The 19,172-nt window shown below is 29.8% G+C and overlaps 1 protein-coding gene across 4 annotated transcripts in view; it reads left to right on the top strand.

Annotated features, from left to right (window-relative positions):
* Positions 1–18,853, top strand: part of LOC115712737 (leucine-rich repeat receptor protein kinase HPCA1) — a 35,112-nt gene extending 16,259 nt beyond the window's left edge. For all 4 annotated transcript variants that reach the window (XM_030641084.2, XM_061114173.1, XM_061114174.1 and 1 more), the window contains 11 exons: positions 14,861–15,022; positions 15,150–15,224; positions 15,350–15,421; positions 15,537–15,608; positions 15,749–15,892; positions 15,983–16,461; positions 16,566–16,724; positions 16,814–16,950; positions 17,023–17,242; positions 17,444–17,679; positions 18,160–18,853. In XM_030641084.2, the coding sequence (XP_030496944.2) occupies positions 14,861–15,022; positions 15,150–15,224; positions 15,350–15,421; positions 15,537–15,608; positions 15,749–15,892; positions 15,983–16,461; positions 16,566–16,724; positions 16,814–16,950; positions 17,023–17,242; positions 17,444–17,679; positions 18,160–18,633 (2,230 nt within the window). In that variant the 3' untranslated portion in view covers positions 18,634–18,853. The remainder of the gene's footprint in view (positions 1–14,860; positions 15,023–15,149; positions 15,225–15,349; positions 15,422–15,536; positions 15,609–15,748; positions 15,893–15,982; positions 16,462–16,565; positions 16,725–16,813; positions 16,951–17,022; positions 17,243–17,443; positions 17,680–18,159) is intronic.
* The last annotated feature ends 319 nt before the right edge of the window (positions 18,854–19,172 follow it).

Raw genomic sequence — 19,172 nt, forward strand, 5'->3', positions numbered from 1 at the left:
TTGTTTTCAGACTTAGTCATTATCTTAGAAAAGTAGTATTTGTTTGAACAAACACTTTCTTATCTATTGACAATGGAATAGTCCACCCCTAATCACTTAGAATAGCTAAGAAACCATGGTTAACAGTTCTAGCTTTTCTTAAGATTTTGATTAGGTCATCCATGAATCTAGTAATGATTTACATTAAGTATACAACCATTACATCATTCTGAAATTGTATTACCATAGAAGGAATTAGGCAACGACTAGTAACTAATCATCAACATGCAACTCGAAATTTCTGGGGAGGTAAGTTTGGATATAATTCAAAAATCAATTTTATGATCTTTGAACTGTATATCTACTAACTATTTCTCCACCCCTATCAGTTCGCAAGATCTTTAATCACTTACCTTAATGGTTTTAACCATTGCTAGAAATTAATGAAATATTTAAACATTTCAAATTTCTTGCTAAAAGGTATAATCTAGAGTTATCGTTTTAAGAATACAACGAAAAACTCATATCCACCCCTGAATGTACATCCATCTACGAATGAGATGAACTACTTTCAGTGGATATAGGCATATTAACTCTTTGCAGAGATCGATCTTATCAAATCCACTATGAACAAGATAAAAATGCCATAGATTAAAAAAAATGTGGTAGTGTCTTTTGATGACTTAGGTTTAGTTACATCAAAGAATTCTTAGAATAGTGCAAGTGGATCCTGGTCACAGAATACCTAACTCATATTCCATACAGTTTGAATCCATTAATAAAAGATGGATATTAAACACTTGAGAAAGTGTAACTGTATTGTATCTGGAATTAGAAATATAAGAAAATTTCTATTTGGAATCTAAAATTAAAGTCAAAGACTTAAAATTTATACCAAATATAATGAGTAATTCTATCTTGGACCACCACTACTATTTAATTCTAAGTCTGACTTGCCCATACAAGTAGGAGATTTCTAAGATTGAGGATTTATATCAATTGGGAATAGAATTTCGAGATTATAATCATAAGCGTCATTTAATTTCTTAAGAGAAAATATAGAATGACATGAAATGATTTATAGACCATTCATCCAATGATATGTTTTGAAGCTAATTCAAAATGAATAAGCTAAGAGGAATTAGGATAATTTCGTTTATAAATAAGAATCCAACGATGCTTCGATTAGCGAAAGTCAAAGTAATCATATTTATACAATCTTCTTGTTTCATATCGTAAAAATACTAGTCTAAGGTGTCATCAATTGATGAACAGCTAGATGTCGCATATACAATATTTATCTTTCGAGATCCAACACTATTATGTATGTCTAATGGTGAAAATCCACTAGGGATTTATCTCATTAGATAAACAAGCCAAGTTAGACCAACAATGAAGATTCGAAATTAAACTACAACTTAATAACAGAAAATAATATGGTTCAATATAAATTCATACACAATTCAGAAATTATAAGCATATAGCAAGTAGGAATGACAAGTAAAAATACTAAAACATACAATCCTAAATAATTTCCAAGGTTTTCAACAATCTGATATCAGTGTCCCGTTTAGGCGAGAGTCAAAGCTACCATCCATTGAATAGAGTTGTCAGCTCGTCTAAAATGTTAAACATTCTAGCAACCTTTTATTCGATCAAGATTGGAATTCAGCGTTGTCCCGTTTAGGCGAGAATCAAGGCAATTCTATCTTATGAGCTTCCACCATTGTTTCATAATTTGCAAGTCAAGTATGGTCGCCACCATTAGGGTGATCCATACCATACAAAACACTTACAAACTACTTATCATGCGAGGTTAAACGGTACGAAATTGCTAATGAACGTTCCTCCATTAGCGAGGATTACTCACTAAAACAAACGCGGTGTAAAACCCACAATGGAGATCGAATATCTTAATAATAAAGCTCATTATTTAAAGAGAGTTCTATTTTCTTTGATTCTCTTTATTTATTCTATTTATTTTAAATATATATTTATTTAATTAAAATTTCCAATTTAGAATGAAAAATTCTAAATATAAATTTTAATTTAATATTTATAAATTTTACTTAGATGGATAAGAAAATAACATGAATTATTTCCATCTTAGTAATAATTTCCAATAAATATTTACAAAAATATTCAATTTAAGTTGTTACAAAATTAATTTAAATTAATTTACAACTCAAATTTAATTTTCTATAAATATATATTGCATTTCGAAAAATTAAAGTATTTAAGAATACAATTTTTGAAAAATGTATGTTAAAATAAAAAAAATAAATCCTGAAAAAATTATTCTAATTTAATGTTGGCCCAAAATTAATTAATAAAATTAATTTAAAACAAAAAAATATAATTTTCCTATTTATTTAAATATATAAGAAAAATTTCAAATATTTAAGTATGATGATGAAAATCAACTTAAATATTAATTTTCTATTTAATTAAATACACTAGAAAAATACTTGAAGCAAAAATATCATCTATCTAGATTTTCCTTTGACTAATTAATTCAATTTCTAATAATATACTTTAATTCAATTTATTTTAAATTAATCAAGAAATGAAAAAATCATTGATTTAAGTTGGTCCAAAATTAAAATAAATAATTTACAACTTTAATCTATTTTTCAAATAAAATTCGAAATTCCAGCATTTAAGAAATGCAATTTCGAAATTTGATTAATAAAATAAAGAAAAAAATATGTTTTGAAAATTATTTAAATTTAGTTGAAAAAATAAATTTCAACTAAAAATAATTTTTCTATTTAATTAAGTGTCATGAAAAAGAAATATTTAAGTATCATGATGAAAATCAACTTAGATATTTAATTTTCAAATTAATTAAATGTATTAAATTCAAGAAATAAATAATTAAGTGTACAGAAGGCTTAATTATTAATCTCTAGTTTAATACTAAGAAAAAATAAATTGTACCAAAATTAATTATTTAAAATAATTAATTTCACAATGTATAATATTTTCCTATTTAATATTAGAAATAATAAGTAGTCTAGAAATAACTATCTAGAAAATATCTTATTTAACTAAGTATCTTTTCCACAAAATTTGAAAAAATAATATCTAATTTAAGTTGTATTGGAAAAAATCTAGAACTTAAATATTTTTCAAATTTAAATTTAATTAAATATGAAAAATTAAGTTATAACCACTTAATTTGAAAATATTCCATTTTAAGTTAATATTCGAAAAGATATTAACTTAAAAAATATCTAAAATATTCCATTTTAAGTTAATATTCGAAAAGATATTGACTTAAAAAATATCTAAAGAATCTTAATAACCAATGCCTAAAATTCCTCAACTTAATTTTGAAATTTGAAATTCAAAAGATATTCAGATTTAAGTTGATTAGTTGTAGATAACTAAATATCAACTTAAATAGGAATATTTAATGAAAAATTTAAATTAAGCTTCAGAAAGAATCTAGATGGTTATAATTCTATATTTAATTAAACACAAGAAAATACATATAGTTTAGCTTAGAATAAAAAATTCTTTAAACTATAATTTTCTTAAATTAATTTCAAAATAAATGAAATTAATTATGTTGCTAATCAATTTTATTAGGTTAAACTAGTTTAATTAACCTAGTACAGTTATTCAAATCAGGCAAATGGGCCTTCACAATTGGGGTAGTTCATGTGAGGGGGTGTTGGGTTCAGTATGTCGTACCCACTACTATGGCTCCCAACTCTCACACAAGGCCCAAAAGAGAGGAATTTAACCTTAAAATGAACAACTGTTATTAATTGAATAAGCCCAAAACTAAATGGGCCTAAATAAAATCTATCAATAACTATGACATTTTATTTAGCAACATTAACCTATATGCATCTATAATGAAATTAAACACATAGGCTCACACAAGCACACTTTGGATGGGTCCTATCATGTTGCTAGGTCATACACAGATGAAAGAAGATTGTAAATATACATGTTACAAATTATTAACTTGACCAAGGGAGCCATCAGATCATTAGATCTGGCAAAAAGTAACCATGGCTATTTGCAATCAAGTAATAATAGGTTTTGAAAACTTACAAACAAGCTAAAACACATACTCCTGCAACAAGGTTAGCTGGATAGTTGGATGTAGGATTTATTTAATTTTAAATTAAATAATTAATTTCGAAATTAAATAATTAATTTAAAAAAAAATTGAAATAAAAAAAGATCGAAATTAAATTAAAATTTAAATTTAAAATTAAACCTACAGTTTTGAAAAATTAGGTTTCAACCAACCTAAATATCATTTCAAAATTTGCTAACTACTTTTAAAAATTTAAATGTTATTTTATAAATAAAAATTAAATAAAAAATTAGAAAAGATAAATGAATATCTTTTTCAGATTTTAAATGTAATTTAAATAAATAAAATAATAAAATTTAAAAGTTAGCAAAATATCTTACATCTATTTAAAATTACATGATTATAGTTATCTTATTTTAAATTTAAATAAGGTCAAATTATTTAAAAATTTAAATTTAAAATATATAAAATCTGACCTTAAATTTAAAAATAAGATAAGATATAATCAAATTTAAAAATAAGATAGATTATTAAGCAAATAAGATAGATACTAACTATTTTAAATTCAAATTACACTAATATCTTGAATTAAATTTAAAAAATATTAAATTAATTCATAATGATAATTAGAATTGAATTAGGAATAGTAATAGTATAAATATAGAACTACACAAAAAAAAACGGAAGTTAATTCCATGAAAAAGCATGAAAAATCGAAGAAAAACGAAAAAATTGTGAGCTGTACGGACAGTTTTCGCGATCGCAGGAAAATTTCAGCACAACTTCGATTTTTTCGAATCTTCAAAAAATCATAACTAATTCAAATTAAATCGAAATTGAGTTCTGTAAAAAAGTAACTTGCTTAATTTTTTCCATACTATCCAATAAAAATAATTCCAGAAACAGAATCGCAATTATTTTTAACGAAAATTCACAAACATCAATCAATCATCAAATAACACTCAATACAACATGATACCATCCAAAAACAAACAAACAATCGTTTTAAAGTCCAAATAATGAAATTTAGTGAATTAGAAGTGTGGAAAATTTAGTGTAATTTTCCTGAAGCCTGCACTATCTATTTATAGCATTCCACTAGGGTTAGGTTTGAATTATTTGGCATTAAAATAATGAAAATATCAGTTTAAATTTCCTACAAAAGTGGCTGGCCCTATACTAGTGGATTTGGGCCTCACTTTTTGCAATTTTGTAGTTTTACCTTTTCTGCATCTGATTTTCTCAAAAACGCCAATTTTCTAATTCAACCATTTAAATGCCAATTCTAACTATTTAATAACTATAAATAATTATTAAATAATATTTTCGTTTATCATATTTATTAATTGAACCATACAAAGTATCATAATTAACAAATATGCCCCTATAAACTCTTTCTTTACAATTTCGCCCTTACTTAGTGAAAAATTCACAAATAGACATAGTCTAATTTGAGAATTATAATTGCTTAATCAAAACCAATTATATGAGTCTTACAAGCAATATTATCTCAACTAGTGCGGGGACCATGGGTCTATACAACCGAGCTTCCAATAAGTAGATCAAGAATTTAGCACTAAAATTCACTAACTTATTAATTCTTCGTTGAATCCACGCATAGAACTTAGAATTGCACTCTCAGTATATAGAATGCTCTATATGTTCCACCATATAGACACATCATTAGTTATCCATTGTTATAATCCTAATTTGATCAATGATCCTCTATATGAATGATCTACACTGTAAAGGGATTAAATTACCGTTACACCCTACAATGTGTTTATTCCTTAAAACACTTGACCCCGTATAAATGATATTTCAGCTTATGTGAAATGAGTACTCCACCATTTATGTTCGTTTGGTCAAGCTCGAAGGAGATCATCCTTTGCTTACTATTCGCCAGATAGAAGCTATAGATTCCATGTTTACGATAGCGCTCCCACTCAATTGCACTACCGTGTTCCCAAAATGTACGTATCACCCTGACCTAAAAGTAGGCTTAACTAACAAATCAAAGAACACGAATAGCCTTTCAAGATTGAGCCTAATCATATCAGGATTAAGATCATTTGATCTAGGATCAACTAGACGATATTGACTTGAATAGATATTACGGTAAGTTTAATAAATCTAAGTCAAAGTTCAATATCGGTCCCTTCCGATGCATACTCCATGCATCAAACCTGAGCTTTACTTTAACCAATGCTCAGGAAAGAACATAGCATTTCTACAAATGCAAGTAAACTCTGTTGTAGATTATCATATCAGTAAAACCCTATGTCTGATAAATCTAGGAAACTTTATTCACATAGTCATGTTTACTTTCCAATGTGTTGACGACACAATAAACAGGATCAAGTATGTGAAAAGGGTTTCAGATGAATTTATACATTATGTACATATAATCATGAAATAAATCATGGGAACCAAGCAACATTAAATGTTATTTCTGATCTATATTAATAAGTAAATCTGATTATATTGAAATGAGTTTTATTTAGGGCATAAAACCCAACAACTCTACACTAGTAGCATGTTTCTGAATGCTAGTGTCAACATTTATGTTTACCATGTGAATAGAGGAGGGGTTCCACTTAGTATGCTTATTGTGTCTATCTTTGTGATGATCTTTCTTTCTTTAATTTTCTTGGTACTCGTGAAGGAAGTTGTGGCACCAATTGATCAAAAAGGCTGGATTGGGAGAAGATTCACCATGGGTAACCGAATTCCTGACATACCAAAGCTGTTAGGTGGTCACTATGAAGAATTCAAAATTGTCTTTAAACTCTTGTTGCACTCTCATTGGGAAATTAATGGGATCCTTGGGCCAACAAGTTTTGATCATCTTCCAAAGACCCGCCAATTTCTAGAACTTGACAAATTGTTGGGCAATGCCACAAGGTTTGATTTTTATTCTCCTTAGTCCATGGGTTACATCTGGAGCAATCTTTCTCAAGTTTAATACCCTTGTAGGAAAGAGCAAGATTTGGTGGGGAGCCAATGATGGCAAAGCTTCTAGATAAATATTTTCAACTAGAGAGGTAGTTTCATCTTCCACATACTATTCCACCAAGCTTCTATTTTTTCCATAGTCTAGGCTTCAATAACTTTCTTTTCAGAAATGGCAACTCGATACCCACTCTTAATATTCTATTCACCATTTCTTGAATAGTGCCAAAGGATTTTATCCTCAATATGGGAGTCACCGCAAGGGATTTCGAGGATGAGATTGGCATCCTCTTTGTTAAAATTTTGTCTAATTAAGTCCTCGTCCCATAAGCCATTCAGAAGCATAACATTAATAACAAACATATTTGAAGGAAGGTGCAGTTTGTCATAAATTTTGAAACTTAAGGGCGTGGTACCAAGGGTCCTTAAGAACTCTGACCTAATTACCGTCACCGATTCTCCACCGATGACCTTGAACAATAATCTCCTTACCCCAGATAAGGCTCTACCAAATAGATGAAGCTCTTAACCCAAGTTCAGCCTTTAGAATGGTTTGATTAGGAATGTAACACTCTTTCAAAACTTTGCCACAAAGGGAATTTGGCTTTCTCAAAAGACGCAAGACCTATTTAGTCAGGAGTACCTGATTGAAGGCCTCCATGTTACGAAAGCCAAGACCCCCTCTTTCCTTTGGGATACACAATGTTTGTCACTTGCACTAATGAATTTTTTTGCTTTTTGTCTGAGGACCCCCACCAGAATCTAGCAGTGAGGCTATGGATTTTGTTTATGATGTTTTTAGGAAGTCTAAAGCAACTCATAGTATAAGTTGGGATGGCAAGTACCACCGCTTTGATAAGAGTTTCCCGACCCGCAACCTAGAACAAATTTGCTTTCCACCCATTGAGTTCGCCCTATACCCTATCTTTGATATTTTGGAACACACCCTTCTTCCTTTTCCCAATATTGGGGGGCAGCCCTAGATACTTGCTAAAGTTATCCACCATCTTGACATTAATCATACCACCCAAGGCCTTCTTTTTACACCAGCTGACATGCTTTCCAAAGCAAAGCTCAAATTTAGTAAAATTTATAAGTTCCCCCAAGGCTTTGGAGTAAAGCTCAAGGATAATATTCACTTCTTTACACTCTTTTTTAGAAGCCTCACAGAAAATATGACAATCAACTGTGAAGAAGAGATAAGAGACTAACACACGGCTTTGCCCAAATTTCAGACCGTTGAGCCTCCCATGACATTCTCCATTCTTTATAAGGCTTGAGAAAGCTTCAGCACAAACAAAGAAAAAAAAAAAAAGAGAGAGAGAGGAGAGATGAAAGGGGGTCCCCTTGTCTAAGTCCTCGTTGAGGAACAACACAACCCTCAACCTTGCCGTTAATTAAGAAGTATTACTCCAACGAGGACACACTGCATGATTTTGAAGACCCAATCTCTCATGTATCAAAGCTTCAACATAACCTGCTCTAGAAAAGACCACTCAACCTGGTCATGAGCCTTGGCCATGTCAAGCTTGAAAGCCATCTTAGAACCATTCTTAAAATAATTCCTCTTCATACAGTGAAGGCCTTCAAAACTGATGATAGCATTGTCATGAATGATTTTACCCCCAACAAAGGCACTTTAATTTTCAAAAATAACTTTTTCAAGGGAGTTTCTCAATTTGTTGGGAAGGCACTTTAAGATGATTTTGTAAATAACGTTGCAAAGGCTACTTGGTCTGAATGGATCAATTCTATTCAGCTTGTCCAGTTTCAGAATGAGAGCAACTAAGATGTTGTTGAGGTAAATGATTGGAAATTTTTCAATAAGAACTTTCAGGCATATGGAAGTAACATCATTCTTGACCGTACACCAATACTTTTGGTAGAAAAGGCTTGGTAATCCATCATTTCCTTGGGCTTTGAAAAGGTTCAAGTTCTTAACTACCAAATCAATGTCTTTCCCAGTAAAATTAGAGCCAAGAAGGTCATTTGTATGGCTAGAAATTTTACGGCCAATATAGTTGGAATGGAAGATTGGAACAAGTTATAAAAGTAACTATGTATAAGATCAACCACCTTTGTACTGTTATCATGCCACACCCCATGGTCATCAAGCAATTCTTTGATCATTTCTATTTTTTTTAACAGATGCTTTTTTCTAACAGATGCTTTGTGATGAAAAAATTTAGTATTTTTATCCTCGCCTTTGAGCCAAAGGGCTCTACTTTGTTGTCTCCAAAGGATCTCTTATTTTTCAATGAGACAATTTAATATTTTCCCCTCCTCCTTGATCTTGGACCAAAGGCTAGGATCATTAGAATTTGAGAGGTCTTCAATTTTGTTTCTAGACTTAGCATCAATTTCAATTCTTCTTTTTCGTATTCCAATGGGGAAGACCAGAGCCAACATTGCTAATTTTCTCTTTGATACAATGAAAATTCACACATGGTCAAGTCATATTCCATTGAGTAGTAATGATGTTATTACAATCTTCATTATCGAGAAAGAATCTTTAAAATATTAAACATGATATTTAGGAAGGCATTTACAATAATATGATAAATCTAGCCCATAAAAAAGCTAAAAAAAAATTAAATACCAGACAAAGTTAAATCTGTCAAGTAAAAAGCTTTTAAAATCACATATTAAGGATAATTTTCTCTATATAAAATATAAAAATTATAATAGTTGTGTTATTTTTACCTAATGCCTAATTATTTTTTGCATTTAGAGAAATTATAAACTTGTTTTTTTTCATACATATAACAATATACATGGTAGATATATTAGATATTTCACTAGTTTTTTAAAAAATTTCAAATAATTAATGATACTAAAAATAGAATTTAAACATTCAATTGCACATTTGCCTGCATTTCTTTTATACATTACCAGTATATTTTTAAGTTCAACCGAATAATGATGTGATCAGAAATAATTTCTAAGTGAAAAAGAGAAAGAAGAAAGAGAAAAAGATAAATGGGAAGGGAAGGATAGTGCTGAATGTGCAGAGGAGAAACGTTAGATGCAATTAAAATAGGGTATTTTTTATAAATATGAATTTTTTATGAGTTGTTTAGAAAAATTTGGATAAATAAAAAAGTTTTATAAAAATTGGAAAAATGAATAAAAAGTTAATAATATGAAAATAATTAAAGAAATTTTTACATGAAAAATCCATTTTGCACAATTTATTACCTAAATACCTCTACACGCCTATGTCTACATTGTTACTTACAAAGTTGGTTTTATTACACAAATACCACTTAGTCATCATTTCATCCATCATCAATCAAATCCTACTCTCTTCCCTCTCTTTTTTCATTTTCTATCAATCAATCCATCATTTCACTCTCTTTTTTTCTTCTTTTCTTTTTATTTTTAATTTTATTTCAGTTTTTAATTTTTAATTTTTAATTTTATTTAAGTTTTTAATTTTTAATTTTTAATTTTATTTTCAGTTTTTAATTTTTAATTTTTTTCCATAACAATTCTTCTTTTCTTTTTATTTTTAATTTTTAATTGTAAAGCTAGTTTCTTATATATTGTTGCTTAGGTCTAGGATTGACTTCTATCAATCAATCCATCATTTCACTCTCTTTTTTTCTTCTTTTCTTTTTATTTTTAATTTATTTCAGTTTTTAATTTTTAATTTTTTAATTTTATTTCAGTTTTTAATTTTAAATTTTTTTACATAACAATTCTTCTTTTTTTTTTTATTTTTAATTTTTAATTGTAAAGCTAGTTTCTTATATATTCTTACGAAGAAACGGACCTTGATAACATATGGAGCGACTGTGTAGAGAATAAAGCCAGAAAGAGTATAGAAATCATTGTGCTTCTTATGTATGTTTGCTCAACAAATAATGCAGAGATTTCATTGTCAACGTTTCTGGGAAAAAAGCTAATGTTGGTGCTGATGTTCGAACCGAGGTTTGTTTTCGGTTTCTTTTTGGTTTTCTCCCATATTTGAAATTTTACACCTTCTGTATGTATTTTTTTAATATGTTTTTTATCTAGTTGTTTCCTGTCCATTTTTATATCATCAATGGGTAACAATGAGATTTATCATGGATGTTGATGTTCAAAGAGTTTTTCCTGTATTTTAGTTTGTATACAGTTGTTTTGTAGTTTTATTATAGTTTTGCTACTTGCATATGTTATTTCACTATAAAATTAATATGCAACTATTTGCACAAAACTTACTATGTATAACTACTATTTTTTAGTCCCCATCAAATTAAATTCTTGCATAATATATAAACTATCATAAAACGATAATGCAACTATAAGGCAACTATTTGCACTTGCATACAGTTGTTTTGTAGTTTTATTATAGTTTTGCTACTGGCATATGTTATTTCACTATAAAATTAATATGCAACTATTTGCACAAAACTTACTATGTATAACTACTATTTCTTAGTCCCCATCAAATTAAATTCTTGCATAATATATAAACTATCATAAAACGATAATGCAACTATAAGGCAACCAAAACAAAAAATAAATCAAAATGTAACTGTATATAACGTAGATGTATTATTCATGAGGTTTTTTTTAAAATTTTCACATCATACATTGTTTTGAATTTGGTGGGAGGTCCAGATCTGTTTGTTACAGATCTACATTTCATGAATCTGGATTTCGATATTAGGGGGAGTTGTTTTGATCGAATAAAACAGAAAACAAATGTGTAATTTCAGTTTCTTCACAGTTTTTCTGATTTTTTTTTCGTCATTTTCAGTTTAGATCATTGCAGGTATTTTTTTCCAGTTGATTTTGCCAGAATTAATAGTTGTATTTTTCTCGTTTTGGTTTCATTTTGGTTGTTTTGCGGTTTTGAAACGAGCGCGTATTTTCATCTTCATGGTTCGCTCTGTACAGCTGAAGGCTTAGTGCATGTGGTATTTTTGTAAATATTTGTATGTGGACTGTATAAATGTTTAATGGGCCGGCCCAAAGTATTTTTGTAATTTTTTTTCCTTTTTTGTATTTTTTTGTTTTTTTCCCATAATTAAATTGGTATATATAGAATCTTTGCTTATTATTTCTCTCTCGGATCTAATGATTTTGAAGAAGTAAATAACCTCCACTTTTCAGGTGTGTTCTTTTCTGGGATAAGTTAAGGAATACCTCTTTTTTTATCCATTAACTAAAAATACTTTTATATTTTATTTTATTAAAATCTACCCACTTTTATGAGTGAGTTGTCTAATATATCTTTAAACTCCACTTAGGTGTAGCACATAATTTACATTTATGCAAGGGGTATAATAGGAACATCATCTATAAAAGTGGGTATATCTCAAAGAATATGGAAATGAAGGTAAAAATTAAAACAAATAAAGTAAAGTGGGTATAGAATGCAATTTTCTCTTCTTTGCTTACGTCAAAATTCTGCTAGATTGATTTTTTTCTTCCTCCAACAATCAAACTCTTTTTATCCTTTTTTATTAAAAAGAAAATATAGATAATTGCCTAATTCTCACACCCAATAATAAATTTTTAAAGTTTCTATTTATTTGATCATTATTAGCTTTTAAAATACTACACCGACGTCTATGATGTTTTTTCACTAATCTTAGTTTTTTATATTTTATTTAACAAAATTATCTATATATATTACAAATTACCAGTTTAAATAAAATCAGTAACAGAAAGTAACTTAGTATTTTTTTTCTTGTGAAAAAGAAAAAGAAGAAGAAAGAAACTAATACTTTTTAACACCATAAAAGTAACTTGGAACATTAACAAAATTAAAAACAACAAAAAAAAATGTAACAAAAAGTACCCTAATACTTTTTAAATATCATAAAAGTAACCTAGAACAATTACAAATATAACAAACATAATAATAAAAAGTAATCTAGTACTTATTTTAACATTATTAAAGTAACATAAAACAATTACATGCATAGCAAAAAAAAACAAATAGTAACCTGGTACTTTTGAACGTCATAAAATGTCACATGTAGCAGAGTCATCGAAAATTCGTAACCTGATACTTTTTAAAAATCACAACCATTACACATATAAACTATTGGCAGCATCAAAAAACAACTCAGTGCTTTCTAAAGTAACCTAGAATATGAAATATTGAATTTGGTTGAGTATGCTATGTTTACTGGTTTTAATATAGAAAATAATTTGTTTAAATTGAAAACTAAATTTTTATCTATATTTAAAGCTATCTTGCTTTCTAAAGTAACATGGTACATGAAATATTGAATTATGGTTGAGTGTGCTACATTATGATTAGTTTTAATGTATAATGTAACATGTTCAAATTGAAAAAGTAGCCTATTATTTTTGTTTTGCATTTTATCCTATTTTCTATAGTAACCTAGTAATTGGAATTATGAATTTAGTAGAGTGTGCAACATTTTGACTGATTTTAATGCAAAAGTAGCTTGTTTTCTATTTTTGGTAACTAGAATATTAAATTTAATTGATGTGCGTTATTTTATTATTTTTTTTGGTTTTAATACAAAAGTAACCTGTTCAAATTGCAAAGTAACATTTTTGCACAAAAATAACGTGTTACTTTGAAAGAAAAAAAAATAACATAGTTGTTGAATTTTAGACACTGTTTTTGTTTCAAATTGTAACCTGGTACTTTTACCTAAGAATTTTGTATAGTTTGTTAATTTTGATTCTATTTTCGCATATAGTAACATGTTATATATTTTGTAAGTAACTTGATACCTCTATCTTTAAATATGGTTGAATGTGTTTAGTTTTAATTGTATATTTTAACAAATAACTTTGTTATTTTAAAAAAAAAAAATAATCTCGTAGTTAAATTTTTAGCTTCAATTCTTCTTCTAAAAGTAACCTAGTACATGTAGTGTGTTGTGCTATGGTTGCACAAAGTAATGTGTTTATTTGAAAAAGTAACATGGTTGTTGAATTTTAGACATCATTTTTAGTTTATAGAGTAACCTAGTACTTTTATTTTTAGTTTTAGTGTGGTAATAATTAATTCATACGAATAACCTTCGTTTACAATACAATAATCTTTCAGTAATTTTTTTTTTTTGTAAGGTCGGTATCAAAAAGTTAATATAGAATAAAACAATTCAAATAATAAGTCAAATATTTATTTTTCCAAATCTAAAAACAAAACTAACATGAAAATATTGTGAAACACAAATATATATATTAAATTACAAGTTTAACATTAACATTAAGATTAAATAATAATTTTTCTTAAAAAATAATACAAATCTCCACAAAATAAGTTAACAAATGTTTCTTTTCATTTTGTAAAACGATCAGCAAATGTAGCGGCTCATTCCTTTGCGAGGACCTCTATATTCCATCCTGATCGCTTGTTCAACTTGGATACTGTTCCAGTTGAGTTGTTACCTAATTTGGTAACGGAGATATTCGTTTAATAAAATGATAACTTTCATTTTCAAAAAAAAAAGTTAACAAATAAAATATGGCTTTATTTCATAGAAACTTTAAAATATAGAAATATAATTCCACATAACTAACTTAAATTAGAAAAAAAAAAATTATAGATTAAATAAAATTATAATTTCTCTGTATTTATCAAACTTAAAAAAAAAAATCCATATTTTACGTAATTTCCTCGTTAAAATACACGGTAGTAAAAAGATTAACGTTAAAATTATAAATTAGATGCAATTTAAAATACCAAATGTAAATTTTTCAAAAAAAATAATATCCATAAAAAAAATACCAAAAATAAACATACTCCTACCAATAAAGACAAAAGTGGTACTACAACCTACTATCAGAATTTTCCATTAAATTTAACTGTCAAATGTAATGAACTGTTTGTTTTGTCCTTTATAGTATTTGTAATATTCAATTTCCTTACAATTTTTTTGGGAAATGCAGATCTCTAAACTCTAATTACTTCAAGGGTTCAATTCCGGCTTCCATTGGTAATCTTTCCAAACTGACGTGGCTAGATATCACAGCCAATAACATTGAGGGACCTATCCCAGTCTCTACTCAAGATGGTCTTGGTCTTGACATGCTCTACCTTTGTCAGCACTTGTATGCTCTTCTTAATATATACCCAAAATGCATTTCTGGATAACATTTTTCCATTTCATTTTCTAACTATATAGTATGATTGAATATTTGAAATTATACCTGTAATGTATGCTATCCTCCTCATCAGCCATCTTGGAGAGAATAATCTCACAGGCCCAATTCCTGAGGAACTTTTCAGCTCAAATATGAGTTTGCAACACTTGTAAGATTAACAAACATTGTGTTCGAATTTGTTCTTTTATAAATCTATAATGTTGTCATTTCATTAACAAAAAAGCTACAGTGAGTAGTTTTTTCGTAAATGTACTAATTCATATCATTTTCCAGGCTTTTGGACGGTAACAAACTTGGTGGCACTATTCCTTCCACACTAGCAAATGTTACTAATTTAACTATCTTGTGAGTCACAATTCAATAACATTATTCCCTCTCATCTTCTCATCATACTTTCATATTTTATCAACTAAATAATTTTGACCTTAATACTTTCCCAACTTGTAATCTTTTGTGGCAGATCAATGGACAACACACAACTTACAGGAGTAATTCCGCCAGAGCTATTCAGCCTTCGCAAGTTAGTGACAGTGTGAGTATCATTATAAGAACATCTAGTGATAAATCTATAATACAACTTATCATGATGAGCTCATCTGTACATGTATACATATATTCTTCTTCCAAATAGTACAGATGATCATTAGGCCTATGTTTGTCCATAAATAACAGGAAACTAAAGAACAACAAGCTCGGTGGAACATTAGATATTAGCAGCTCCTACAACAGGGACCTTAAGCTCATCGATCTACGTTGGAATAACATCACTGACATTAATGATAATGAGGGTGATGAAGAACATGATGTTCAGATCTTGTAAACTACTGCACTTCTCCGTTCTTCTTTCGCTGCTTCATGAAGTCTACTAATGTTTTTTAGCTTTTAATATTTAACTTCCCCCCGCAGACTTAAGGACAATCCAATTTGTCGGGACACCGGTACAACTGCAAGTTACTGCAGCACCAGCTCAGCTTCTGAACCTGATAGCTCATATGTCACAGAGATTAACAATTGTTCCCCCAGTCCTTGTGATTCTAATCAGATTTCCAGCCCCAATTGTCGATGTGCTATTCCATTCAAAGGAACTCTCATTTTCACAGCTATTACCTTCTTAGACTTGGGAAACACATCACGCTATATGGACATTGAGAAATCTTTGATGAAATATTTTATGTCCAAACCACCTCCTGTAGATAGTGTTTCTCTAAGTAACCCCACTATCAACAATTGTGGTTACTTTCAAGTAAACCTATCTTTCTTCCCAAAAAGCCAGGATCATTTCAGTCAAATCGACATTTTCAGTATCAGCGATGCTATCAATTACATGCTCCCTGGACCTTACAGACCATTCTATTTTATTAGTGAAAGATATGGAAGCAGTGCAGGTGATCTTTTAACAGAAAGGCCAACTCAAAACTGCAGCTTCACATATTTTCTTAACTCTGTTTACAACTTTCATCATCTTACTCTAATGTGGACTTTGGTACAGAAGTGATTAAAGAATCAAAATGGTCGAGGATTGCTATTGACATTGGAGTAGCAGCTGGTGTTTCTGTCCTTGTGCTATTACTATTTCTGGGAGCGTACCGTTTCTTCCGTAAGAGGAGAGCAGGAACAGGAACAGGCACTCTTACTAAGAATGCCACAAGTAAAACATATGGAAAGAATTTTAGATCTTTTTCAAATATGTATTTGTATTATATGAAATGTTGAACACATTATGTGATCTGAATGCAGGGTTTTGGGAAGCAGCATCTAGCAGTGGAAGTATTCCTCAGTTGAAAGGGGCGAGGTGGTTTAATTTTAACGAGCTTAAGAAATGCACCAACAAATTCTCAGCAGAAAATGAAATTGGATCTGGGGGTTATGGAAAGGTTAGCTTTACTCATATTGTTATGGTACAAAATAATTTGGCACAGCAACAAAATGTTTGAATCTTTTTGCAGGTTTATCGTGGAACTCTTCCAACCGGAGAACTGATAGCTATCAAAAGAGCTAAGAAAGGGTCCCTGCAGGGTGGAATCGAGTTTAAAACTGAGATAGAACTTCTTTCGACGGTTCATCACAAAAATCTTGTACGACTCCTGGGATTTTGTTTAGCTAAAGATGAACACATGTTGGTCTATGAGTATGTACCAAACGGAAATTTGAAGGATACCCTATCAGGTATATCTCCCTTGTTTTTCAGTCTTCACTCTCTAATGTTGTAGAGGCAGTGCATTGCCATGTTTAACTGCTTTTGTCAATACACATTCCCAAAAAGTTAGAAAACATTTTATACACTTCATAACAGGGAAAGCTTATGAAAAGAAAACTTTCCTCATTTTGTGTCATACTCAGTAATACATGGATGGATTTTGTGTACAGGAAAGTCAAGAATTAGATTGAATTGGATTCAAAGGCTAAAGGTAGCTCTTGATACTGCAAGAGGCTTGGCTTATCTTCATGAACTTGTCAACCCTCCAATAATACACAGGGATATTAAGTCAACCAATGTCCTCTTGGATAATCGATTGAACGCAAAAGTGGCTGATTTTGGCCTCTCGAAGCTCATGGGTGATGATGAGCAGGATCATGTCAGCACGCAAGTTAAAGGCACAATGGTAGGTTTAACCTTCGAATCCCTCGACAAATCAAAATAGAATGTGTGCGTACGTGCATAATGTTTGTGTTACACTTACAGTTGAATTGAATCAGTTTGCAGCTAGGCCTTCTAAACTAAACAAAATTGTTTAGATGCACACATGAATGCTTAAAGCCAGATATATTTATATTTCACTTTTATCATTGTGAGAATATATTTAGAAAGAACTTTCAAGACTGTCATATCAACCATCAAACGGCCTTTTCTCATGTATGAGGTGCAGCCTACGAGTCTAGTATCTTTGTCTAAGAAAAGGTAGTTGCAATTAATGGTATGCAAGCAGAGGCAATTAGCAAACAAAACATATAACTTTTGTTATGGTCTAATTAGGAAGATAGATGAACACATACGTTTATCATGTTGAGAGTGTCATAGATATCTACAACTACACAATTTCTTTTTTCCTTACCATAGATCATGTTCATCTTTATTGGCACAGGGCTACTTAGATCCTGAATATTACATGACGCAACAACTGACTGAGAAGAGTGATGTGTATAGCTTTGGAGTGTTAATGTTAGAGCTGATTACTGCAAGGAAACCTATCGAGCGAGGAGTGTACATCGTAAGAGTAATACGAGACACTATCGATGAGAATAAAGAGTTATACAACCTCCATGCACTTCTTGACCCAGCTATGGGTGTGGGAACAAGGATGAATGGTTTTGAAAGGTTTGTGGACCTGGCAATGACATGTGTTGAGAATGAAAGGGCAGAGAGGCCTACAATGGGCCAGGTGGTGAAGGAGATCGAGAGAATTTCGAAGCTGGCAGGTCTGAACCCTACTGATGATTCAGTATCAACTTCATCAATCAATTGGGAATCAAGTAAAGTAACCTCCTCCAACCTTTACAGTGAAGAGTCATTTGCTATAAGTGGAGGTTCTGCAGAACCAAAGATCGAATCTTGCTAAAAACTGAGTTTATCTCATAAATTTGTAGCAGACTTGGCATGCTCTATGTTTGTAGTTATTAGTACAACTAGTCACTTGTGTTTAATGTAATGATGCTTGTATCATATGAAAAGGAATCATCACCTTCATAAGGTTAATGAGACGAAAAAGAAGATATTTTAATTTTGACTGGTACACAGAAATCAAATAACAAATTTATAGAAAATAGAATATTGGAATATGATTTATGATATCACGACTAACAAAATACTTCGATATAATGTGTCAAATTATGCCTGCTTCACGGATAGTATGTGTAATATTAAATAAAGTAAAGAGTATAACTAAAATAGCTTCTAAGGACTGAATTTTTGTAAAACTATACATACAAGTTGTCTCACTCATTATGCTAAAACATTGTGAAATCCCAAGCAATTTGACTGAAACTGAATAGTTATCTTAGAACTACTAAAAAACTCCATCACAAAGAAACAATAGTTGAGGCCAACAAAAAGTGTGGTATATATTCTAACATGTTAGCTTACACTAACATATCATGT

This window comes from Cannabis sativa, chromosome 4 (assembly GCF_029168945.1).
Source record: "Cannabis sativa cultivar Pink pepper isolate KNU-18-1 chromosome 4, ASM2916894v1, whole genome shotgun sequence".
Taxonomy (NCBI): domain Eukaryota; kingdom Viridiplantae; phylum Streptophyta; class Magnoliopsida; order Rosales; family Cannabaceae; genus Cannabis; species Cannabis sativa.